At 39.8% G+C, this 27,153-nt stretch overlaps 1 protein-coding gene across 1 annotated transcript in view; it reads right to left on the bottom strand.

Annotated features, from left to right (window-relative positions):
• LOC126184329 (IQ and ubiquitin-like domain-containing protein) overlaps positions 1-27,153 on the bottom strand; it is a 201,682-nt gene that overhangs the window by 90,046 nt on the left and 84,483 nt on the right. The window contains exon 6 of the mRNA XM_049926704.1: positions 22,028-22,201. Within this exon, the coding sequence (XP_049782661.1) occupies positions 22,028-22,201 (174 nt within the window). The remainder of the gene's footprint in view (positions 1-22,027; positions 22,202-27,153) is intronic.

Here is a 27,153-nt window from a genome sequence, read left to right as displayed (position 1 = left end):
ACTTTTATTTAATCAGAGTGTTTGGGTTTTCACCTTTCTGTTCACTGTTCCAGCAGACCGGTCGGCCCACTATTAAAAGTGTGGCGGTGACTTCGTAAGCCGTTTCTACAGCGAAGTGTTTGTCGCTACGAACGCCGCCACAAAAATAATGAGCAAGCTGATAGGTTGGCCAGGCTAGGGGCAATGACACAATTTATTGGAGTGGAACCTGTCCTGACAATCACGAAGGCGAAGGTCAAAATAAAACTACAAGATTGGACAAGGAGACAGCTTGTAGAATACTGGGCTAAGGTCCAAAGGCAAAAACATTGCAAGGTATTGATGCCAAAGCCATGTTCTAAGAAAAGTCTCTCAATCCTGGGCTTGAACAGGAGAGAAATGAAACTCATGGTTGGACTACTGACAGGCCATGGGAACTTCAAAAAACATCTAAATACAATGGGGATAATAGAAAAAGACACTGAATGTAGGATGTGTGGTGTGGGTTATGAAACCGCATCACATTTCATCTATGAATGCAAGGCATTGGCGATTAAAAGAAACAGATTATTTGGATCAACCAGACCTGAAGAAATTGAGTCTAGCAAAGCACTGGTAAAGGATCTCATTGCGCCGCTCAAGGGCATTGGTTGGCTTTACTAGAGACACAGGGAATGATACCACAACATAAACTCCATTTCAGTGCAGGCAGCAGCGGGCTTGGCTAATGTTGTTTTTGCTTCCCTTAATAAAATAAAATCAGATCAAACCTACTAAATCCATGTAGTCTGTTGGTTAAGAGCTGCTGCTTACTGCTATATTGACTTACAGATATTTTCAAAATGATGCCCAACAGCTGGCAACACTTGTACATGATGAAAAAGTTGAACATTGACAAATGTTTACCTCTGGTTACCATTGGGAAAAAAATACTTCCATTGCAGCTAAGACACAGTAAAAGGTAATGTACATAATTATAGCCAGAGGATCTGAAAGGGTTCATGTGCAATCCCAAGTAACTAGCTTCAAGTCACAATTTAAATGTTATCCAATTCATACATATTGTACTGGATGGAGTCTTATTGACAGATGGATTGAATTACATGTTAATGAAGTATTACTTGTATATATAAACAATCAGAAATGCATCTAATTCTATCAGTGAGAGATCTTGGTAAGTGTATTAATGAAATTATTACTATTTGGCCTGTACGAGAAGTTCAAATGGATAACCGATCATGTGAAGTACAAGTGTTTTTGGGAAATATTATTGCACCATAGTGTAAGAAGGTAGTTATAAAGTCATAAACACATTTTCAGCAGCCAGAAATTATTGAATTTCTTCTCTGTACAAGCCACAAGTGATAATAGTAATCTGTTACAAAAACAAGACTTAAACAGGAATGACAAGGGTGGAATCACAGGGTAGTAGTATATTAATCAGCAGAACAGAATGTGATATAGTGTGAGTAGACTTTCTTCCACCAGTAATCATCATGGGTACTATGGCAATTACTAGTGTATAACCAATATTGTACTGGCTGGATTCAGCATCTTACATATTCAGAATACTTCCTTTCTAAATTATACACTAGATGCTGTGGTACTACAGGGCATAGACAAAAGAATTGATGCAGAACATGGCCAAATTGCTGTTGATCAAATGTTAAGAAATGTTCAGGAATATCAACATGAATGAAAGTAGAACATGGTTACCAGTAGTGTAAAGGCCACTACTACAACCACAGTACTAGCAGTCATTTTTGGAGTCTATCCTTTCCCAAGAAATAAAAAATAAAATAATGCAAGCATAATTAAAAACCACACATGAGATCCCTCTGGAATGGGTTGTAACAGAAATAAAAACAGAAATTGTAATATACATTAAGCTGGTAGAATTTTGTAAGCCGACTTAAGATTTTTACATTAAAAAGTTGCTTTTTTTAGAGGAGAGGGCTATGGTGCATGCCAGTCTTGTAGAAGGCAGAAAATGGTCAAACTTTTCTCGGTTCCAGTTCAAAGCCATATCACATTATGGCTGTGTCAATACAAGACAGGCACGAAGAATAACATTTCAGTACTGAGAGTGGGTCAGGGAAAACACATCATCATCACTTCTGGTGAGCCAGACAGTAGGTCTCAGCAAAAATATAGTGGGGTAGAGAAGCTGGACAGGATCACATCACCTTTATTACATGATGAAACAAACGCTATTGCTAATGCAACACTGCACACCAAGAGCTTTGATAAACCAATCCTATACTATAGCCGGCCGAAGTGGCCGAGCGGTTCTAGGCGCTTCAGTCTGGAACCGCGCGACCTCTATGGTCGCAGGTTTGAATCCTGCCTCGGGCATGGATGTGTGTGATGTCCTTAGGTTAGTTAGGTTTAAGTAGTTCTAAGTTCTAGGGGACTGATGACCTCAGATGTTAAGTCCCATAGTGCTCAGAGCCATTTGAACCTATACTACAACAAACTTGTTAAGCAAGTGTGGCAGAGTGATAACTACTGATACCTTCATAATAGCAAGACCTATGCAGTCTTGACAAGTGGTGTCAGGTAAACAGTAGCCACTACTTCACTCCATAAATACCCCAGCATTTTAATCCTTAAGGCAGGTGGTCAAATGGATTGGCGTCATACATAACTTTTGCACCCGATTCCCTGATTACAGTAAAGTGACATCTGGCGCAAGTCTGTTGTAGATTTTCTGCTTGATACTGAGTGACAACAATGTTGTCTACCTTACCATACTCACCAGTCACAGAGTTCAACACCACAGCCTGCTGCTGTCACATATAGGTGGACCCTGGGGTCTTCCCTATTGTCCCGGGTCAGGACATCAGCGTTCCTGATACTTAAGTGGACTGATACTGCGGCATTGCAGTGTGGCAAGCACTGGACCATGGGTGGTGAACCACCATAGCAGCAGCCAGCCACAAATGGCAAGTGTGGCATCAGTTACCTTGAGCAGGCCAAAGACGGCTTATGACGCAAATCCTAAATGAATATTTACAGCCAATCTGAACAGCTAGTCAAGAAACTGACCATAACATATGGAAATAAATAACTAATTCTGAATCATCAATCACTGTGTCTTATGCTTATGCTTATGGAATATTGTCTCAGTTATGTTACTGGATTTGTGATTTCCTGTCAGAGAGGTCACAGTTCGTAGTAATTGATGGAAAGTCATTGAATAAAACAGAAGTGATTTCTGTCGTTCCCCAAGGTAGTGTTATAGGCCCTTTTCTGTTCCTTATCTATATAAATGATTTGGGAGACAATCTGAGCAGCTGTCTTAGGTTGTTTGCAGATGATGCTGTTGTTTATTGACTAATAAAGTCATCAGAAGATCAAAACAAATTGCAAAATGATTTAGAAAAGATATCTGAATGGTGCAAAAATTGTCAGTTGACCTTGAATAACGAAAAGTGTGAGGTCATCCACATGAGTGCTAAAAGGAATTTGTTAAAATTTGGACAATAAATCAGTCTAATCTAAAAGCCATAAATTCAACTAAATGCCTAGGTATTACAATTACAAACAACTTAAATTGGAAGGAACACATAGAAAATGTTGTGGGGAAGGCTAACAAAAGACTGTGTTTTATTGGCAGGACACTTAGAAAAAGTAACAGATCTACTAAGGAGACTGCCTACACTACACTTGTCCATCCTCTTTTAGAATAGTGCTGCGAGGTGTAGGATTATTACCAGATAGGACTGACAGAGCACATCAAAAAAGTTCAAAGAAGGGCAGCTCGTTTTGTATTATTGTGAAATATGGGAGAGAGAGTCACGGAAATGATACAGGATTTGGCCTGGATATCATTAAAAGAAAGATGTTTTTCGTTGCGATGGACTCTTCTCACAAAATTCCAATCACCAACTTTCTTCTCCGAATGTGAAAATATTTTGTTGACATCGACCTACATAGGGAGAAATGACCACCATGATAAAATAAGGGAAATCAGAGCTGGCACAGAAAGATATAGGTGTTCGTTCTTTCCGCACACTATATGAAATTGGAATAATAGAGAATTGTGAAGGTGGTTTGATGAACCCTCTGCCAGGCACTTAAATGTGATTTGCAGAGTAGATGTAAATATCTGTGACAACAGGTCACCACCATCCTTCTGAGGAAAAACACAAAAAGCAAACTGGGAGAGTGCCTCCCAACACAGAACCATCTCTACTTTGCCCTCCCAACAGTTTCCATCTTGCACCATAACATGATAACATAAATGTCAATACATAGTGAGAGTTTCATGAATGATTATACAAAACAAGGGTATGAAACGTGTATCATTTCTTTTGTTGTTAATGTATTACTTGCTTGCTAACAGCGTTTGCTTGATGAAGTATGTTATTTCCAAATTTCTTTTTGTTACTGGAGGTGTATTTTGATAGTTTTTGCAACATGTGCAATTCATATAACTGCCAAAAATACCTATTTTGGGATATAATTGAAAAGAAAAGCAAAGCTCCATGTTTTGGCCCAGACTGGCTAATTGGGATGCACCAACTTGTGTTTCATCTTCTGCCAATGACATCATTTGGATGTAGTATGGAGGGGTGTGGGGTCAGCACATGGCTCTTCCAGCTATTGTTGGCTTATTGCTCTTGGAGCCACTACTTCTGAATCAATTAGTTCCTCAATTGGCATCATGGAGCTGAATGTACCTCATTCCAGTTCTCCTACCATGGAAAAAATCCTGGTAGTAATAGAAATTGAACCTAGGTACTCCACATATCAGCCAGACACATTGACCACTGAACTATGCAGGCAGACACTTAACTGAAGTGGCAAAAAATTGGTAGGACTCTCAAGTACTCGAGAATTTGACAACATTGGTAACAGACTTGTATTCTTCCCTTGCATTGAAATCATTAGCTACCTCAGATCTAGAGTGTTAGCACCTGTGGAGCATAATGAAAGTTATATAATGGGTTGGGCAATTACATTATGTTTTTCGGTGGATCCTGGGGTCGTACTGAAAGGTCTATTAAACCATTTTATATGACCATAGTCAGGCACTGGCATAGGCATTATTACCAACAGGGCGATTACATATTCCAAGATGAGAGTTCTCTCTACCACATGGCTGAAAATATCCACAAGCACCTTGTTAAGTAAAAGAATGTAAGAAAATTTCTTCCATGACTTCAAAAACATTGGATTTTAATATCAAAACATTGTAGCTTCCATTAAAAAACAACTGGAGGCTTTTTATTGTCCCTCAGGATCTCTCAGGAAATTGAAAGACTTTCCTTTTGTGGTATCATATTGATCACAATTGAGGATTTATATGCCTTGATTCCTGAGGTGAATTAGAGCCATTTTAGGTACCAAGGATGACTGTATATCATAGTAAGTTGGTGTTCATTTTAATTTTCCCATGTGCAGTTTGTGTTTCTTAGCCTCCACATTAATAAAGCTTCAGTCAATTCCACTTATATTTATACACCAATAAAATATTGTCCCATAAGCCACTTTTCACACTGTACTCTTAAAGAAAATCTGTAATGGTACTGTGCAGAACCCAAAAGTGGTATCCTTTCATCTACATATTTCATTTTCTGTGTAGACTTATAAAAGGACTACCACAGGGTCAAAAAAATTTACTGGTTTCTCGATAGGAGCTTAAACTTATGTTTAGGATCTCACAATTTTAAGTAATATCTTGTAGAGTTAACTGAACAGTGTGTCCAGCCATTTTTCTTCCTCTAATATTCAGAAATTTCTCAGTAGGCTGAGTTTTCAAAGAATCTAGCAGAGCAAGTTGCTATGGTGGTTAAGACTGTGGATTCACATTTGAGAGAATTGGGTTCAGTTCCTGTGCAGACATCTAGATTTATGATTTCTGAAGTTTTCTTAAATCTGCTATAGAGAATATGAGGATAATTCATTTGGAAAATTGTCACCAATGTCTTTCCCATCCTGGATGAATCTATGCTTATGCTTTGTCTCTAATGACCTTCTTGTCAATGGGGCATTAAATCCTAATCTTCTTTCCTCCCTTCTAGAGGCTAATTTTAACACAACACATCTGTATTTTGAATGAAGTCAAATAATGCCCATCATCACTAACTAACTGATTGAATAGCAGAAGGATCACTATCTCTTTAACACATAGGACTGTCAAAATAATGTTCAGCAGGAAGCAGGGACCAATATGTCTCCTAGTGGTCACATTCTAGTGTTGATACACATCAATGGTAGGCAATGAGAACCTTGTCCCTCCATTTTGTTAAATGTTGCAGGCGAAGTAAAGATGACTTGTTATAAAATAATATAAAGTAATACAGCAAATTGCTCCAGGTGTTACTGTATAGTAAAAGCCTAGTTTATTGACAGATTAGAGAAATCCATGCACTTTCAAATATGCTTTTATTATGGAGTTACTGTTTACTGGAATTGGTAGTTTTCGTAGACAGATGGAGTTACAATGTTTCCATTGGCTACTGTAAATATTCAAAGACAACCGTGGCCAGAATGAAACCAGCAAAAATTAATGGTCAAGTCAGTGAACTGGATGTTGTGCATGTTGCTACTTACATGTGAAGGTAAAGTCTGTCATCAGAAGTACTGGAAGCAAATCACAAGCATAACCCATTATTCCACTGATCCATTCTTATCAACTGATTCTGGAAATTTTAAGGCATGCACTGCCCTTTAGTGACCTAAGGATTAGAAATACCCCTATAGCAAAAGACAGCAGTTACTGTGAAAGTTTGAATATACATAGTTTGTCTTGAAAGTTTCTAGAATAAAATTCTCCAGAGAACTACAAAGTTAAAGCAATATGATTTTTGGTGGGAATGCTGGTGAGGAAGGGGTCTTAGCTAACAAATGTGACTTAGCTCACTGACCTTCAAGCTACGGCCTAGTGAAATCTGCAGTTCATGTGTAGTGTGTTTTGGTGATGTGTCAAGATCAAATATGCAGTGGTTAATCAAACAGTGATATGCAATAAAATTTTGCCTTACCATAAACAAATCGGGCTCTGAGATGGTAGGCCTGATTTGGGTAGCCATTGGGGAGGAAGCCATGTAAAAGCCAAGAATTTAGAAGTGGTACAAGATGTGTCATGAGGTTTAAGAAAATGTTGACAACAATGAGCATTAAGAACATCAACTGAAATCCCAAATGCACAAAATTGTAGATGCTCAGTTTTGGATGTCACAGGCAGTTCAGTTGTAATAATGAAAACATGCATAGCAGGTATGGCAAGTGGGGAAAGATATTATTAATTACATTGAAAATTGCACTTCAGTGACAACAATACAATATTCTGACAGAGGGATGCTTGGGAAAGGAAGGCCACACAGATATAGATACACTGAACTTTGAAATGCTTCCATGCTCTCCATCGGTACTTGCATAGATAACAGCACATTATTTTTATCATATAACATACACTCCTGGAAATGGAAAAAAGAACACATTGACACCGGTGTGTCAGACCCACCATACTTGCTCCGGACACTGCGAGAGGGCTGTACAAGCAATGATCACACGCACGGCACAGCGGACACACCAGGAACCGCGGTGTTGGCCGTCGAATGGCGCTAGCTGCGCAGCATTTGTGCACCGCCGCCGTCAGTGTCAGCCAGTTTGCCGTGGCATACGGAGCTCCATCGCAGTCTTTAACACTGGTAGCATGCCGCGACAGCGTGGACGTGAACCGTATGTGCAGTTGATAGACTTTGAGCGAGGGCGTATAGTGGGCATGCGGGAGGCCGGGTGGACGTACCGCCGAATTGCTCAACACGTGGGGCGTGAGGTCTCCACAGTACATTGATGTTGTCGCCAGTGGTCGGCGGAAGGTGCACGTGCCCGTCGACCTGGGACCGGACCGCAGCGACGCACGGATGCACGCCAAGACCGTAGGATCCTACGCAGTGCCTAGGGGACCGCACCGCCACTTCCCAGCAAATTAGGGACACTATTGCTCCTGGGGTATCGGCGAGGACCATTCGCAACCATCTCCATGAAGCTGGGCTACGGTCCCGCACACCGTTAGGCCATCTTCCGCTCACGCCCCAACATCGTGCAGCCCGCCTCCAGTGGTGTCGCGACAGGCATGAATGGAGGGACGAATGGAGACGTGTCGTCTTCAGCGATGAGAGTCGCTTCTGCCTTGGTGCCAATGATGGTCGTATGCGTGTTTGGCGCCGTGCAGGTGAGCGCCACAATCAGGACTGCATACGACCGAGGCACACAGGGCCAACACCTGGCATCATGGTGTGGGGAGCGATCTCCTACACTGGCCGTACACCACTGGTGATCGTCGAGGGGACAGTGAATAGTGCACGGTACATCCAAACCGTCATCGAACCCATCGTTCTACCATTCCTAGGCCAGCAAGGGAACTTGCTGTTCCAACAGGACAATGCACGTCCGCATGTATACCGTGCCTCCCAACGTGCTCTAGAAGGTGTAAGTCAACTACCCTGGCCAGCAAGATCTCCGGATCTGTCCCCCATTGAGCATGTTTGGGACTGGATGAAGCGTCGTCTCACGCGGTCTGCACGTCCAGCACAAACGCTGGTCCAACTGAGGCGCCAGGTGGAAATGTCATGGCAAGCCGTTCCACAGGACTACATCCAGCATCTCTACGATCGTCTCCATGGGAGAATAGCAGCCTGCATTGCTGCAAAAGGTGGATATACACTGTACTAGTGCTGACATTGTGCATGCTCTGTTGCCTGTGTCTATGTGCCTGTGGTTCTGTCAGTGTGATCATGTGATGTATCTGACCCCAGGAATGTGTCAATAAAGTTTCCCCTTCCTGGGACAATGAATTCACGGTGTTCTTATTTCAATTTCCAGGAGTGTATATTGATGATTAAGCTCCGGTATTTCATTGCTGTACAGCTGCCAGATTGAGGAACTGGAAGATTTTCAGTTCCATCAACTATAAAATATATACTTTCCATGTAGTATCCTTGCTCTCAATGGACTACAAGATATTGTTACCTGCAGATGTCAACCATGCCATGTACTACAAATTTCGAGCATTTAGTTTCTCTTCAATGCAAATATAAAGAAGTTCTAGGTATGCTGTAATTGTCAACAGTCATCCTGGAACTTTGACTGGTGGATCGACTTTGTGGTATTACTTTTTTTAACGTACTCAAAAACCATGTTTAGTCTTCTTTCAACATTGCACATTTCATCCTCTTTTAGCCTAATTATGAGAATCAAGTAACGAGCTAATAACTATTGTTACCAGTGTCTGATTCTGTATTATTATCTTCATTCAACTTATAATCCTACAGAACAGGAAAGAATTTCCTTCTCATCATGACCCGGGGTTCTGGATGACTTTTCAAAAATATATCACTTTTCAGAAGCCACCCTTTTTCCTCCTCCACTTCAACTCTTCTGCCAGAAGGAGGAGCCACTTGCTCTGAAAGCTTGCATATGTAAAACAATTTTTTGTATGTGTGTCTCCTGCCACTGCTTCATGAGTTGACATATTTTGCGTATTTTCGTTCAATAATGTCATATGTTATAATATTCTGGAGTAACTCATCTTTAAGAAAGAAAGTTTTCATTGCTCAAAAAGTGCTGTAAGAATAATATGTGGTGCTTGCCTGTGATCATCTTGTAGACACCTGTTGGAGTTGGGCATTCTAATGATAGCTCCACATTATATTTGTTTTCTCATGAAGTTTGTCATAAATAATCCACTACAGTTGAAAAGGAACAATGAGGTACATAATTACAATATCAAAAGGAAAAATGACATTCATTAGTCCACTTAGAAATTAGAATTACTGCAACTTACAAGGGAATGGTCCAATAAGACATGTCAAAACCTACCCTGAAATTTTTACACAGGAAGAAGACAACGAAAGCCATCCACTGTCAAAATTTTAGCTGCTATGAGGCACTGTTTAGTAAAAAAGAAAAAAAAAAAAAAAAAAAAAGCTGAAAATTGCCGAATTTGTAGTGCACCAGGTGGCGGTAGAAATGTACACCCCTACTGAGACTGTAGCAACTGTGCATGCACGACTAGCACACATGAACAGACATACACACACTGCCAATGTCAGTGGTACATTTATAAACAGTAAACACAACACAACCCGATCATAATTTGTATACGTTTCAGGTTAGCGTTCATTGATACTTTCTCTGACACCAGCGTACACAGTTACTATTCTCTCTAATTAGCCACTCAAGCAACATCTATTACAAATTATCAGCTGCTTTTTGCAGTATTGGTAAGTACTGACAATACAGATAAAGCTGAATTAATATTTATTGTGCTTTTGTAAGGCATGCCTACTAATAGTAGGCTACCTTTTTTGTCTTCCAGTTTCACAGTAATGTGGGATCCAATTAACGTTCTCAATTTAGCATTGACGAAATATGAATAGCGTGGTTTCCAGCTGAAATTACCTACTTCCCCTGAGGATGTACATATATGCCATTTGTTAGTTGATTTCCTTGACATTCATTCAAATGATATCGACATTTTGTTTGAAATTGTGGATACCTTAGAAAATATAGGAAATACCTGTGATGATTCCCTGAATTGAGGTTTGGACGATGTCAGTTGTGCCAGTAACAGTTCTGAAGAAGAATACCTTAGGGAAAAAATGCTTGAAGTTACACAGTGTGCAAAGGTGTATTTGTTTCATAAAATGTGAGCGTGAACACTACAAATAGAAGAATGAATCACATGAAATAAGAAATATGCGCAAAATGGAAACCCAAAACCATCTGAATGAAAAACTGTTTGAAAGATTTAGAACTGCTCGTGAGATGCTAAGCACCATTACCGATGGAGATCTACGAGACTGGGCCCTCCGAATTGCATCTGACATGAACACTGCTAATTTCTAGGCTTTGTAGACCTGGCTACGCATGTTAAAGAAATCTTACAGAATAGTAATTTGCAAAATTACCAAGATTACTTCACGTAAATGTGTAGAGCAGCTGCCAGTGATAGACAATGCTAAAGAGAAATTCGTAGCTGACGTTAAGACGAAACTTGCCATTATCCTCGCAACTGCTGTTCATAATGCTGATCAGTCAGGTTTGGTGAAAGGACTGCATGCACACCACATTTTATCATTTTGGAGTAAAAAAAATACTGAGTCTGTTGCCCAATCAATGAATGGAATGACACATTCGTATATGATAACACCAGTGATAAGTATGAGTGGTTTACTGTTTCCGCAGCTGTATATCTGTCTTCAAGAACTGCAAGGCAAATTAGGACCAAAAATAAAAAAATGGCCTTTTTAGTTGCAAAAATCTTGTAGTCAACTTATCAAAATCTGGAAAAATGGGAAAGAATAGTTTTCAACATTTCATTCGAAACATATTCCTACCAGATGCAGAAACTAATTAATGGTATGGGCATATCGATGGCTCTGTTTCTGTGGAGGATGACAAAAAATCTATAGATGTAATGCGGTTTCTGCCTGGAACTACTAATGCAATTCAACTTCTTGATAAAGAATTTTTTCGACAGTGGAAAGCAGTTTTCAGGAAATCATCAGACAACTTAATTTCCAATACCTCTATCTCATTTCAGGTTTATCAGTGGAAAAGTATTTTTAGGCTCCAGTCATTTGTGCATTACCAGTTTTCTTCACCATGCTTTATGAATTTGGTGAAGTATGCCTGGTATGCAGTGCAATATGCAGAACAACAGCCGGGACCATTTCTGACTCCATCCCAGTTCTGCCTAATGGTTACTGTGAAGTGCCTGACTGCATTGATTTTTCCTTTGTCCACTGTGCCTGGTGCAAGAAAAATATTTGTTTTTGTCATTCAACAGACACTTCATATTTTTGTGACAACTACAAGGAATAAGCAAAGAACTGATCAAGAATCAAGAATTTTATTCACCACAGGTCATTTTATGATGATACTGGCTTTGTCATACAGGATGTAGTGGTAAACACATAATAATAAAATAAACTACTATCAATTCATTATAGTATACATTTTAATCATGGCAGTGTACCAAATTACACCAGGATAGTTTCTTAAAGTTAATGCAATAAACTATACTATAATCTAATATAATATAGTATTGTATAGTATAGTATACTCTGTACATACTGTATTGTGTATTGCATACACTATGTAATTACCCACTATTAACCACAGCACACAACAATACGTTTAACTACAAACAACTTTCGGGCAATAGCCTTGCTGCAGGGATACACCGGTTCCCATGAGATCACCGAAGTTAAGCGCTGTTGGGTGTGGCCGGCACTTGGATGGGTGACCATCCAGCCGCCATGTGCTGTTGCCATTTTTTCGGGGTGCACTCTGCCTCGTGATGCGAATTGAGGAGCTACTTGACTGAATAGTAGCGGCTCTGGTCAAAGAAAACCATCACAACAACTGGGAGAGCAGTGTGCTGACCACACGCCCCCTCCTATCCACATCCTCACCTGAGGATGACACGCGCGGTCGGATGGTCCCGATGGGCCACTTGTAGCCTGAAGACAGGGTGCTTTACAAACAACTTTTAATTGCTAATATCCTCCTCGGGCATCTCAAAGAATTCTTTAATGTCATAGAATGGATGATATGACAGCCAGCTGTACCATTTAGTTTAAAAAAAATTATATCCATAGACTTAACATGAACTGGCAGTTCATTGAACATTTTGAGTGGGTTTACTTTGTGGGAATTTCCTGTTCCTGCTAACCTGTGGTACAGTAGGTCTAAATTACCCTTAGCTCTGGTGTTGTGTTCATGTATTTCTCCTCTGGCAATAAATTCTGAAATATTATTTTTAATGTAGAGTATAGACACATAAATTTATAAATTTCTAATTGTGAGTATTCTGTAGCCGTCACTGCCAAATGTAGATGTTGGCATGCGGTGGAGGAATGTTGGACGTGGATGGAAACTGTCAGGACGCACCATATTAGAACTCGGCTGTGATCTTCAAGTGTTTTATTATTCCCAGCTACAGTGTCACGTCCCTTTCTCTCTGCATCACAGGGTCCTGCGATGCTGAGGACACCACTTCGCTGTCTGCAAAACAGCTTGGCGCGGAAGGGCTACCTCAGTGACTCATGCAACATACTGAGGAGTGCCGGCCATGTACAGCCACGGTGTTTTGACAACATCAGGATGCACTGGAAGCTGACTCAGTGGCCTTCACCTCGGGATGCTTCTGGTATGTGTTGGGAGCCAACGAGATTGCCCAAGGCAGAGAGCCATTGAGTGGCCCACCACTGGCTGGCTACAGACCCCACGTTGGCCTCAGAGGGTCGAACCAGCAAGCCGCCGTGGACTGTAACACTGGTGCCCCATCTGCTGCTGCGTGTAGCTGGTAGTGTGACACACCCCACTGTCCAGGAGAGCTGCCAGGGTTGAATCCCTCTTGTTAGAAAACTGGCACCTATTTATATCTGGCTGTGTGCCTCTATTTTGCTAACATGCCACTCAGAATCACATACTAATAATTCCTAGTTTGTGCCAGTGGGCCCCTTCTGCCTGTAAATTGGGCTGTGCAAACTGCTGCATTTACTCCATTCAGTGGTTCGATGGCCCTTTGGCCTCCATTCTACTTCACAACCGCTGGCCAGTGTAACTTACTGTCAACAGGCCTGCACCTGGCTGTAACTTGTGCGCTCAGAAGTATTGCACCGAATCTAACTTTCCTATCTTGAACAGTGGTGCTGCTACATTATTCCCCCCTTCGGAAAGACCTGGTCCCCAAATCAACCTCTAACTACTCTTAAACTTGTCTGGGTCAGCATGTACTTAATCACTGAAGGCTAAGGACTCTCATGGTTATGATGGAGCGTAAAGTACTGTGCTGCACATGTTAGCCCTGTATTTAGCTATATTTGTAATTTTTCCTTTAGGAATGGTCAGTTTCCTGAGCGATGAAAGTACTCAGTAGTAAAGCCACTTTATAAAATGGGAGAAGAGGATAATGTAGATAATTTTAGACCTATTTCTATGTCATCAGTGTTTGCAAAAGTTATTGAAAATGCTATGTATGTAAGGATAATTGATCATTTTATATCACATTATTTGCTATCAAATGTACAGTTCGGATTTAGAAGTCGTTTAACAAATGAAAATGTTATATTCTCTTTTCTCTGTGAGGTACTGGATGGGTTAAACAAAAGGTTTTGAACGCTTGTCATATTTTTTGATATAACTAAGGCATTTGATTGTGTTGATCACAGAATATTGCTCCAGAAGTTGGACCATTATGGAATACGGGGAGTAGCTCACAAATGGTTCACCTCTTACTTTAGCAACAGGCAGCAAAAGGTCATTATTCACAATGCTGAAAATGGCTGTGATGTGGGGTCTGAGTGGGGTACTGTCAAGTGGGGGGGGGGGGGGGGGGGAGGGGTGTCCCAGGGATCAATGTTGGGGCCACTCCTGTTCCTTATTTATATAAATGATATGCCCTCCAGTATTATGGTTAACTCTAAAATATTTCTGTTTGCTGATGACACTAGCTTGGTAGTGGGGACAGTTCAAATTTCTAGGTGTTCAGGTAGATAGTAAACTGTTGTGGAAAGCCCACGTTCAGGATCTTGTTCAAAGACTTAATACTACCATTTTTACTATTCAAACGGTATCAGAAGTGAGTGATCGTTCGATATGAAGATTAGTCTACTTTGCTTATTTTCATTTGTTATTGTCATATGGTATTATATTTTGGGGTAATTCTTCTCATTCTAAAAGGATATTTTTGGCTCAGAAACGGGCAGTTCAGGCAATAAGTGGTGTTAGTTCACGAACCTCTTGTCGACCTCTGTTCACGAGTCTGGATGTTTTGACATTGGCCACTCAATACGTATATTCCTTATTGTCATTTCTTGTTACCAATATTAGCTTGTTCCCAAGAATAAGCAGCTTTCACTCAGTTAATACTCGGCAGAAATCAGATCTGCGCTTGGATCGGACTTTCTTAACTCTTGTGCAAAAAGGTGTGCAGTATACTGCTGCATCCATTTTCAATAAGCTGCCATTCGAATTCAGAAACCTTAGCAGTAATCCACGCGCTTTCAAATTGAAACTGAAGAGTTTCCTCATCGGTCTCTCCTTCTATTCTGTCGAGGACTTCCTTGAAAAATTAAGCTGATTTTTATGGTATTGCTGATAGCGTTTACCTAAATTTATGGACTGACTTTTTTAAGGTTCATGAACATTTATTTTTATCTTTTATTACTTTTATGTTGTAATTTCATGTATTGACACATTCCATGATCTTGGAGATTTGCTCCTCAATTTGGTTCTACAGAACTTGACAAGTAAATAAATAAATAAACATATTTACTACTACTATTAGGAAAGTTAGATGTGGTATAGTCCTCTTAAACACATGACATAAGACAAAACATAAAAATTCCTTACTGGATGTCCACTCCACTTAATGCTCGATCAACCACTTACCTACCTGTCTTACACCCTTGGTATCCAATCAACTGGGATTTGAACTACCTTCAGTTCCCTCTTGGAACTGGTTCTCCGCCTGATCAGAGTGAAAACAACACACAACAAAGTTAAGGCTGCAATGGCACTTGGCACAGAGGTGCTCAAATCGATCGTTACTTGTCATTGCCTTTCCCTATATTGAGCAACATGCTGCACAAGCTGCTTGGCTGATATGCACTCCTCTTGCTCTGAAATAAACTGGTTTATGGATCTCAACAGACCTGACTCCAGAGTTTGATTTAACAAGGTCAGATTCTGCCTTGGCAAAACTCTTAAGCTGCTTCTGTCCAGTACAGCTGTGGCTGTGTAACATTGAATTGCGTGACTCCTGAAATTGCCGCTGGCAGATGGAAGGTTGGTCCTATTATGTTACATGCAGTTCCATTAATTAAAATTCTGCCCCCCCCCCCTCCCCCTTGATCTCTATACATTTCACTTCTGCAAGTACTCCCTGCTCAAGAGAACTTGCTACTACTATCAAATTTTCATAGGTGGAGAAGCTCCAATGCATCTTGACCCGTTGCAAGCTCAATTTTGGCTCCACGATGTCCCTTGGACAGTCTATTTCTTTCCTCCTGGCTAACAACAACTGCACCGTGCATGTGTCCAAATTGGTGCTTATCACCCTGGCTGGGCATACTGTTACCTTCACTCTATGGCAGTTCCATAATTCCTCTCTTGTCATCTAAGTGTACTGGCTGTTAACTGCCAGGATCAGCAATACCTCCTCAGTTGTTTACTTCTATCAATTTGCTCAATGCTCCCCTATTCAGTGACCTGAGGACAGTGATCACCATCACCCTTCCTCTGTCTTCAAAAAGACTGCTGTCCCCAGCAGGGTCACAATACTCAAAAACACATACAACATATGAAAATACAATGCCTAATTAATCTACGCAAACCCAATGACACAAACAAGAAAACAAAAAACTACAAATACTCTACTACATTCTGGATCACAAAGCATATGATACAACATACTGTACTGTATCTTCCTGGTTTTCCCTGCACTTAACACCTCTCTCCACTCCCTCTTTCTTCCTCTTCCCTTCCTGTGACATACCTGGAATCAAATCTGGACAACAGGCCAATGTGTACTATCATTGTTTTAGTTGGCAGCTAAAGCTTAATATTAAGGGGGATGTGGTTTCAAATACGTGGTATGGCCCTTGATACCTCATGACAAACTTCTTCATTTTCCCTTTTTGCATATAGGGGCTGGATAGCGTTACCCATTGCCCTACTCTATACTGCAATAAACTTTCTTTCCACTTCACTGCGTCTTCCTGCCTTTCCAAAGCTTTCATATTCACCTTCTGTACCCATTTACAAACATCCTGAATTGCCCTCGTGAATTGACGTACAGATTCACTGGTCTTTCCTTTCTGTAGCTTCACTAAATCAAACGGTGATGGCATTTTTCGCCCGTACACTACCTCAAATGGAGACAAATCGGTATTGATATGGACTTTTACATTGTATGCACATACAATATACTTCAAATACTAATCCCACTTCGGACACCAAATGTAGCTGTAACTGCCAAATGTAGATGTTGGCATGCAGTGGAGGAATGTTTGACATGGATGGAAACTGTCAGGATGCGACGTATTAAAACTTGGCCATGATCTTCAAGTGTTTTATTATTCCCAGCTACAGTGCCATGTTCCTCTCTGTCTGTGTCACAGGGTCCTGCAATGACGAGGACACCACTTTGCTGTCTGCAAAACAGCTTGGCACGGAAGGGCTACCTCAGCGACCCATGTAACATACTGCAGCATGCTGGCAATGTAGAGCTACAGTGTTTTGACGATGTCAGGATGCGCCGGCATCTGCCTCAGTGGCCTTCTCCTCGCAATGCCTCCAGCGTGTGTTGAGAGCCAACAAGACTGCCCGCAGTAGAGAGCCATCAAGTGGCCTACTGCTGGCTGGCTACGGACCACACGTTGGCCTCAGAGGTTAAAACCAGCAACCAGCTGCGGACTGGAATGCTAGTGCACCATCTGCTGCTGTTTGTAGCCAGTGCTGTGACATGCCCTGCCATCCAGGAGAGCTGCCACACTTGAATCCCCCTTGTTAGAAAACCAGCACCTATTTATACGCAGCTGTGCGCCTCTTGTTTTGCTAAAGCGTCGCTCCGAGTCATGTACTCATAACACCTAGGTTGCGCCAGTGGGCCCCTTCTGCCTGTAACTTGCACCATGCAAACCATTGCATTTACTGTTTTCAGTGGTTCAGTGGCCCTTTGGCCTCCATTCTGCATCACACCTGCTGGTCAGTGTAACTTACTGTCAAGAGGCCCGCACCTGGCTGTAACTTGTGTACTCAGAAATATTGCACCAAATCTAACTTTCCTATCTCAAACAGTGGTGCTGCTAGAATTCTGAGTCTGGAAAAAAGAGGATGACAGTGTCCTTATGACCTCTTTTACATATTATGCATAATTTTTTTTTTTGTAGTTTTTAGATGTTCTTGATGTGAGGGGAGTGCCCCCATATAATCAGACCATATGAAATATGTGACTGGAACAGCCCAAAGTATGTCACCCTAAGTTACTCCAAGCTCACTACCTCCCTTAGTTTCAAGATAAGGTATGCCACCCGAGATAATTTTTTCATATATGTGACTGACATGTTCCTCCCAATAGAGTTTTGAGTCAATGTGAATCCCTAAGGGTTTTACTGACTTATTGCCTACTTCATTTTATATTCCCATTAAAAGTTGTTGGGTTTTATTAGGATTACACAGGAGTTTATTGGCTGCAAACCAGTCCAGAGCCTTATCAAGTGCTTCTTTTGTTATGCTATTCAGATCTGAAATATTCTGATATAAGGTAGGTAATGTTGTACTAAAATGTAGACTTTCACGGCCGGAAATATCATGTCCATTATAATTATTCGGGCTGTTATGCCATGGTCGGTTGATGAATTCTGTGTCGAATCCCAATGTTTCGTCTCCGACTGCGGGAGACATCTTCAAGGGGGTCTGTAGCTCAATGGAAGGTCCAACACACCCACTGGCTTGCTACTGACAGTCAGTAGCAAGATGTTACAAGATGTGACAAACCCACTAAAGAGACAGCCTACATTACACTTGTGTGTTCTCTGCTGGAATACTGCTGCATGGTGTGGGATCGTTACCAGGTGGGATTGACAGAGGACACCGAAAAAGTGCAAAGAAGGGCAGCTTGTTCTGTGTTATCGCGCAAATGGGGGTGAGAGTGTCACTGATATGATATGTGAGTTGAGGTGGCAGTCACTGAAACAAAGGCAGTTTTCTTTGCGGCAAGATCTATTTATGAAATTTCAATCACCATCTTTCTCTTCTGAATGTGAAAATGTTTTGTTGTACCCACCTACTTAGGAAGAAGTGATCATTTTAATAAAATAAGAGAAATCAGTATTTGACGGAAGGCTTTAGGTGTTCCTTTTTCCCATGTGCCATTCACGAGTGGAATGGTAGAGAAGTAGTATGAAAATGGTTCAATCAACCCTCTACCAGCCACTTGAGTGTGAATTGCAGAGTAACCATGTAGATGCATTAGATGCAGATGTTATAACACGTTCTTCGCATGGCAAAAATGTGTAAGTTCAACATTTTTTTCAAAATACTTGCAGTGCCTCTTAGCACCTAATATTTTGGCAGTGCATTTCCTTGTTGTCTTCTTCCTGTGTAAAAAATTTCAGGGTAGGTGTTGACATATTGGGTCATTTTCTTGTTAGAAATGTTCATAACATTAACTCTATGTACAAATTAATTTGCAATATGAATGTAAAATGACTCATTACACATCATTATGATCTGTCATGAAAAATGATCCATTGACCATGTAACTAACTAACTAACTAGAAACAGGAGAGTCAGATAGCTTGCTGGAAGTCATTGGAACCTCTGTCATTTGTAGGACATGACAATCACACCAGCAATACTGACTAAACATCCAGTGGGCAGTTTTACGCATTTGGATTAAGGGTTGTACTAGCTCAGTTAAGAGTAGTTCTTATCTCCAGTGTACATGTAGTGGGCCTCCAATTTTTGTTGCTATTTATGTTCTTAATGTACTTTAATGGGTTCAGCCGGCCAGGATGGCCAAGCGTTTCTAGGCACTACAGTCTGGAACTGTGCGACCGCTATGGTCGCGGGTTCGAATCCTGCCTCGGGCATGGATGTGTGTGATGTCCTTAGGTTAGTTAGGTTTAAGTTGTTCTAAGTTCTAGGGGACTGATGACCTCAGCAGTTAAGTCCCATAGTGCTCAGTGCCATTTGAACCATTTAATGGGTTCAGCTTCAGGCTGTACTTACGCTCCAGTACATTCAAAGTGAGTGTCTGCACACTAGTATTTGTGCCTTCAGTGACATCAACTATGCAATCTGTCTTCAAGAGACACAAAAAAAGAGATGAAACAAATGGAGCTTTACAAATACTGGATAGGGTGTCTGTGGACATCTGATCAAGGAGACTGTATGTTGAGCGGAGGTAGATGTTAACAATGAAATCTTGTGTATAAGTTACTAATAAGACATGCAAATGGAGTGAGAAGCTTACTGGTGCAGAAATGAGCTCTTGGGAAAGGCCTAAGGTTTTCAGAACTCTTACAGATGTTTAGAAGTCATGTGAATAGAGCCACAATAGTAGAGGAGGATCAGATCCTAATCTGTAATTGATTTATACTACCATTGCATGATGTGACATCCTTGGTCCAGGCTGTAATTTCATACTGGCCTACTGTCTTCTGCATAGCTGTATTAATAAGTAACAGAAGAATGTGGATCAGTGTCGGAGACATGGCTGTGTCAGTACTTGTAGTGTACTTTACTATGGGTATATTTTCTCAAGAAAAATGCTGCTGGTTTTCTTAATGAGAAACAAATTTTTGTGCAGGCAGATTTAATGTGCTGCAGCTGTTTGTTGAATATGGTTTGATCAAGCATTGTGAGGTTCACAGCAAAGATAAGATAGTTTCCATGTAACTATCAAGGGATTTCATCACATTATATCTCTGTATAATGTAATTAAAATTCTTCTATCACAATTCTGTGGCTTTGCCTTTTTTTAATGGGCTAATTACAATTTATTTTAATTACAACAAATTTAAAGTGAAATTAAATACACAACACCAGAATACTGAATGCTTTAGTAAAAGAAAATGACACTAAAATTTTTCTTATTAGTTTAAAAATTACCGACAAAGCTATTATTATGGACAAAGCTATAAAAATATCACAAATAATCATAATGGACAGAACTTTTCTGGTAAATCTAATCTTAGGAAAAAAGATCTATACTTAGTCAAACAGTGAATTCAGTCACTTATGGATTTTATACACACACACACACACACACACACACACACACACACACACACACACACAAAGAGATATATATATATATATATATATATATATATATATATATATATATATATATATATATATATATATATAGAGGGAAACATTCCATGTGGGAAAAATATATCTAAAAACAAAGATGATGAGACTTACCAAACAAAAGCGCTGGCAGGTCGATAGACACACAAACAAACACAAACATACACACAAAATTCAAGCTTTCGCAACAAACGGTTGTTTCGTCAGGAAAGAGGGGAGAGGGAAAGACGAAAGGATGTGGGTTTTAAGGGAGAGGGTAAGGAGTCATTCCAATCCCGGGAGCGGAAAGCCTTACCTTAGGGGGAAAAAGGACAGGTATACACTCGCACACACACATACATATCCATCCACACATACACAGCAGCAAGCAGACTAGGTAAGTCTTTCCGCTCCCGGGATTGGAATGACTCCTTACCCTCTCCCTTAAAACCCACATCCTTTCGTCTTTCCCTCTCCTTCCCTCTTTCCTGACGAAGCAACCATTTGTTGCGAAAGCTTGAATTTTGTGTGTATGTTTGTGTTTGTTTGTGTGTCTATCGACCTGCCAGCGCTTTAGTTATATATATACAGGGTTATTACAAATGATTGAAGCAATTTCACAGCTCTACAATAACTTTATTATTTGAGACATTTTCACAATGCTTTGCACACACATACAAAAACTCAAAAAGTTTTTTTAGGCATTCACAAATGTTCGATATGTGCCTCTTTAGTGATTCGGCAGACATCAAGCCGATAATCAAGTTCCTCCCACACTTGGTGCTCACTGCAGGCCGACCCGTTGATTTCCCCTTACAGAGGCATCCAGAAGCTTTAAACTGCGCATACCATCGCCGAATGGAGTTAGCAGTTGGTGGATCTTTGTTGAACTTCGTCCTGAAGTGTTGTTGCACTGTTATGACTGACTGATGTTAGTGCATTTCAAGCACGACATACGCTTTCTCGGCTCCCGTTGCTATTTTGTCTCACTGCCCTCTCGAGCGCTCTGGCAGCAGAAACCTGAAGTGCGGCTTCAGCCGAACAAAACTTTATGAGTTTTTCTACGTATCTGTAGTGTGTCGTGACCATATGTCAATGAATGGAGCTACAGTGAATTTATGAAATCGCTTCAATCATTTGTAATAGCCCTGTATATATATATATATATATATATATATAGTTCTTGCAGACCAAACAGTTTGATGTTTATTGATATACATACCTTAGTGACAGCCGGGTTGAACTCTGGAGCTTTCATAAATTCTAAAAAAAGCTTCTTTATTCGCTTACGTAGACCATCTAAGTCACTTTTCTTAAGACCCAAAGAAATTAAATCACACTCTTGATTAAGTAATTCTCGTATTTCTTTGGTAATTTTGCAATTGTAGCCCCTCAGCTGTAAGAAATGGAAAGATATGAAGCCAACACTAACTAAAATGATTGTAGTATAATATCTAATAATCCACATTCAGAGAAGCATTTCTCTACTATTACTGAATATGTTGGAACATTAGCCTAGCAAACAAATCTTCAGATGAGATAGTTTGGCAATCCCTTTCCTTTGTATTTAGGAAGGAAGTAAGATTAGAGTGTAATGTCCCATTGATTAGTGATGTCATTAGAGACAGAGCTTAGTACTAAATAGACATCAAACAATTTTAAATGTTGGGGGCATAAAAACTGTAATAATTTACATTAGGCTAGGAAAACTGGACTAAATATTTAAGTTAGTCTCTATTCACCAAATAAAGAAAGTGCTGAGCTGTGAAAGACTCCTCTCCTGGCTGTACAAGAATATATTGCTGCCAGAGACAAACAATAACGCTCATATGTTCATCCATACATTCAGATATTGTCCTCTTATGTGCAACCCTTAAAAACTGATGGCAAAGTAGTACCAGGGAAAAACTTTTTGGGAGTATGAATGGACAGAATATTTTATTAGGAGAGAAGCTGCTAAAAAAGTTGTGCAGTCTCAGCTACATAACAGAATCCTCAGGAAAACTTTATGTAAACTCACTGAAAATGGAGTATATTTGGATTTCACTATCAATAATAGCATATAGCATCCCCTTTTAGAGGATTTCTCCCAGAAAATTTTTCCTTATGCAGGAGAGAATAATAAAAATAATGAAAAAAAGTCAATACAATCAGCTACCAAAATATGTAAAAATAATATATTGCCAGTCCCCTGTATTTATACTCTAAAACAGTCTACTTTGGGGAAAAAATCCTTGTTCAGTTTGTAACAAATGAAGAAATGCTTAACCGTGACACATGGACCAAGGGAAACATTCATCTGATGAGTCCAAGATTGAGCACATGGCATGATGGGCTAGGTAACACATGTAAAATACTCTTTAGCAAACAATGCCTTTCAATTAGAAATAAAACCAACATTTTTAAGAGTAATGTAAAGGAAATATCAATGGAATTTATTATTCTGTTGATGAGAACATAAACGCAAATTTGCAGTAACTTCATGACATCATCCTGTACCCTCACATACCGCTAATTTAAATCTCAAGAAAACTATGTTCTGAAAATTGTACATACACATTGGTCAACTGTGTGTTTAATGCCTATTAGGCCTACAACAAGCAAAAAGTTCTATATTAGGAAAGAGTTTTACATTTCATTCGTATGCTCCAGTTTCTCAAGCATGAGATCAAAAAGTATTAGTACAAAATTTTTAAAGAAATTTGAAATTGTCATAGTCTTCCAGATAATTTATGTGATGTCCCTGTTTCTGCTCCTTCCTTGTTGTGATTAACAATCTTGTCATCATTAATTCTGTACATATCCCTACCATTGTCAAAACTTATTCTCCAGTTAACTTTATTAACCCTGCCAGAATCACCAGTTTAGTTATCCCATGTTTATTCTACAGTTAGGCATTATTAAATGTTTGTACAACACATTTTCCATGGTATTCCAAGAATAGAACTTAAGCGGCTGCTAACCGGGGATTGTACAACTGGCCCTTGGTAGTGTAGTGATCTGGCAAAAATTATCTGTCAAAATTTAATTTTCTTGGATACACTGAGGAAATACACTACTGGCCATTAAAATTGCTACACCAAGAAGAAATGCATATGATAAATGGGTATTCACTGGACAAATATATTATACTAGATCTGACATGTGATTACATTTTCACGCAATTTGAGTGCATAGATCCTGAGAAATCAATTCCCAGAACAACCACCTCTGGCCGTAATAACGACCTTGATACGCCTGGGCATTGAGTCAAACAGAGCTTGGATGGTGTGTACAGGTACAGCTGCCCATGCAGCTTCAACACGATACCTCAGTTCATCAAGAGTAGTGACTGGCTTATTGTGACGAGCCAGTTGCTCAGCCACCATTGACCAGACGTTTTCAGTTGGTGAGAGATCTGGAGAATGTGCTGGCCAGGGCAGCAGGTGAACATTTTCTGTATCCAGAAATGCCCATACAGGACCTGCAACATGCAGTTGTGCATTATCCTGCTGAAATATGGGGTTTCACAGTGATCGAATGAAGGGTAGAGCCACGGGTCGTAACGCATCTGAAATTTAACGTCCACTGTTCAAAGCGCCATCAATGTGAACAAGAGGTGACCGAGACATGTAACCAATGGCACCCCATACCATCATGCCAGGTGATACATCAGTATAGTGATGACGAATACACGTTTACAACTTGCGTTCACCACTTTGAAAAGCTAATCATTTGCATATCACAGCATCTTCTTCCTGTCGGTTAAATTTCGCGTCTGTAGCACATCATCTTCATGGTGTAGCAATTTTAATGGCCAGTAGTGTAATATGTAATCTTTATTACATGTTATTCCTCATAGTCATTTATTTCCACTCTGGTGGTTTGAATCTATGGATTTTGCTAATAATTACAGAAATGCTGATCTTTTGAACACCCAATCAACTACATAAACAAACAATGATTGGCATTCACCCATTTGGGCTTATTTGGCTCAGCTCGTATAATCCCAGGCTCTTTTTTTCTGTGGGAAAGTTTTTTTATTTCTAGATGCAATAGGAATTCCCCTGTCAGTGACATCATGTACACTATGCACGCATTCAAAACTCAACTTGTGATTCATTCAGAAATCAACTTAGAATGTGTTCAAAAATGTTCAAAAACCAACAGGGATGCATTTCAAAATAATATCAATAATTGATAGACCATGTGCTCTGGATGCTCAGTGCTTTGTGAAACAAGGTTTTTTTCCTTCAAGAATATGAGTCTGGTGCCTTCATGAAATTGCTGCCCAGGCAGACACCATGGTGTGAAACCCCCTAGATCTGGGCCTGTGGTCAGTGGAGATTCTGAATTTCTTGCTTTAGGTTAGATGGGAGCATATGAAATATCTTCCCACCAGAATACATAGTTCCATCTGAACTCCAGACAAGAAGGCAAAGCCTACATGACAATTATTTTTGTGTCTTATCCTGTAACTGTAAATCATCATCCAGCTGGAACTGATTTTTGGTATCAACAACAACGACCATTGAGGAGTAGATGTTTTTGGTTGTGAGTGTAAGAATTCCAATATCATTAAAAAGGCTTTTGCAAGACGTATGGTTATTTGTTTTACACAACATTCTCACTGCTCACTTTCGCTGAATAAGCACTTTTTTTACCTTAGGAGCCCTGCCTCAGAGGACAACAGGGAGTGAAAATATGCACACGAAGACAACACTCTTGTTCTTAGATCAATGCAATGACAGCTGCTTCAGTGGGTATAATACAATGAACCCAGTTTCTTGAATGGTTTATCTATATATGATTTTACCTTGTTATCCAGCTGGTGTTCCTCAAGATTCCATCTTTGGTCTGTTGCTTTTTCTTGTGTACATTGATGATGTCTCATCTGTTACATTGCCATAACACTTTAGTTTTCAAAAAGAATTTTGAGGTCACACAATCAAATGCTTTGGTGAAGTTGCACAATACACAAACAGGATAATTTCTCTTGTTTAACTCTGCTAGCGTTTCATTTGTGAGGTCTTATAATGTTTTTTCTGTGCTGAATAATTTAAGAAAGAGAAATTGTGAGACAGTTAACAAGTTCTCATCAGTTAAATGAGTTAGTCTTCTATCATTGATTACTTTTTCAAATATTTTGAAAAGATCAGAAGGAGTAATATAGGTCGTTAATTAAAGGTCAGTTCTTTTATTGCCAGTTTAGTAGATGGTTGTTACTGCAGCCATCTAAGCCTGTCAGTAATCATGACAAAGTCATTGACTGATTACAAAGATAGATTAAGTGTAATCCCATAAACTCAGCACAAGATTTTAACATTCTGCTAGAAATACAATCATAGATATTCGAATTACTACTATTTAATGACCTGATAAATTTGGTAATCTCTTTAGAGGTCATATTTTTTAAACTAATGTTGGTGGTGCCTGCAGTGTCTGCCCGAGTGAATCAAGTGCACCTGTATTTGGTTGTTTTTTACTGGATGCTGTGTCTGCTCCCACTGCGGGGACCAATGATTTAAAACTGTCACCATTTCTGTGGGCTTCAGTTTCATTTGTGCCACTATTTTTGATTGTTTTCTGTTTAATAATATTCCAAATGGATTTTTCCTTATTCTTTGAGTGTTAAGTTTTTGAGAATAGCACTGAAGTTTTGCTTTTTAATGGCACTGGAGGCTATTACAATACTGGTGGTAATGGAGTTTCAAAATCTGACTACTACTTGTTCTCTGAATCATGTAGAGTTCTCTCTTCTTAGTACAGTGTACTTTAATCTCAGAAGTAATCCACTCCTTATTCTTGCTTTCATTCAGTTTTGGTCTTATTTGTTCTATGGGGAAACAAGACTCAAAGTGCTCTAGAAACATGTTCAAGCAAGAGTTAAACTTTCTATAAACATTATCTACATTATAAATTTCTCCCCAATGTTCTTCCCAAAGTTCTCTGAACAGTGCACTCAAATCATTGTTAATATTTCCATGGAAAAATATTTTTCTGCTGGGTGTTGTTCCATATTTTTAACAACTGTACACAATAAAATATATGGACTATGTAAATAAACAAAATGTGTGTTTGCGTGTATCTTTTTATATTAACGTGACCACTAGATGTTTTGTCATTTCTATATTCTATAGCCTCTGTCAGTTTTGGCACAATGCGTGTGAAGAATGTTCATGTTATTTTCATTTATTAGATGATTAAAGTACAAGGTACTTTTACTGTTGCAAATACTAAACATTTTTGGCTGTTATAAATGCCCTTTCCCTACATAAAATCTTTTTCTCTATTTAGTATCTGCACAAGGGTGACTATGCTACTAAACAACACCGTCAGCATAAGGTACTGTACGAGCCAATGGTGGCT

The sequence above is a fragment of the Schistocerca cancellata genome, chromosome 4 (assembly GCF_023864275.1).
Source record: "Schistocerca cancellata isolate TAMUIC-IGC-003103 chromosome 4, iqSchCanc2.1, whole genome shotgun sequence".
NCBI classification, from domain to species: domain Eukaryota; kingdom Metazoa; phylum Arthropoda; class Insecta; order Orthoptera; family Acrididae; genus Schistocerca; species Schistocerca cancellata.
This window is presented reverse-complemented; position numbering and strand designations above follow the sequence as displayed.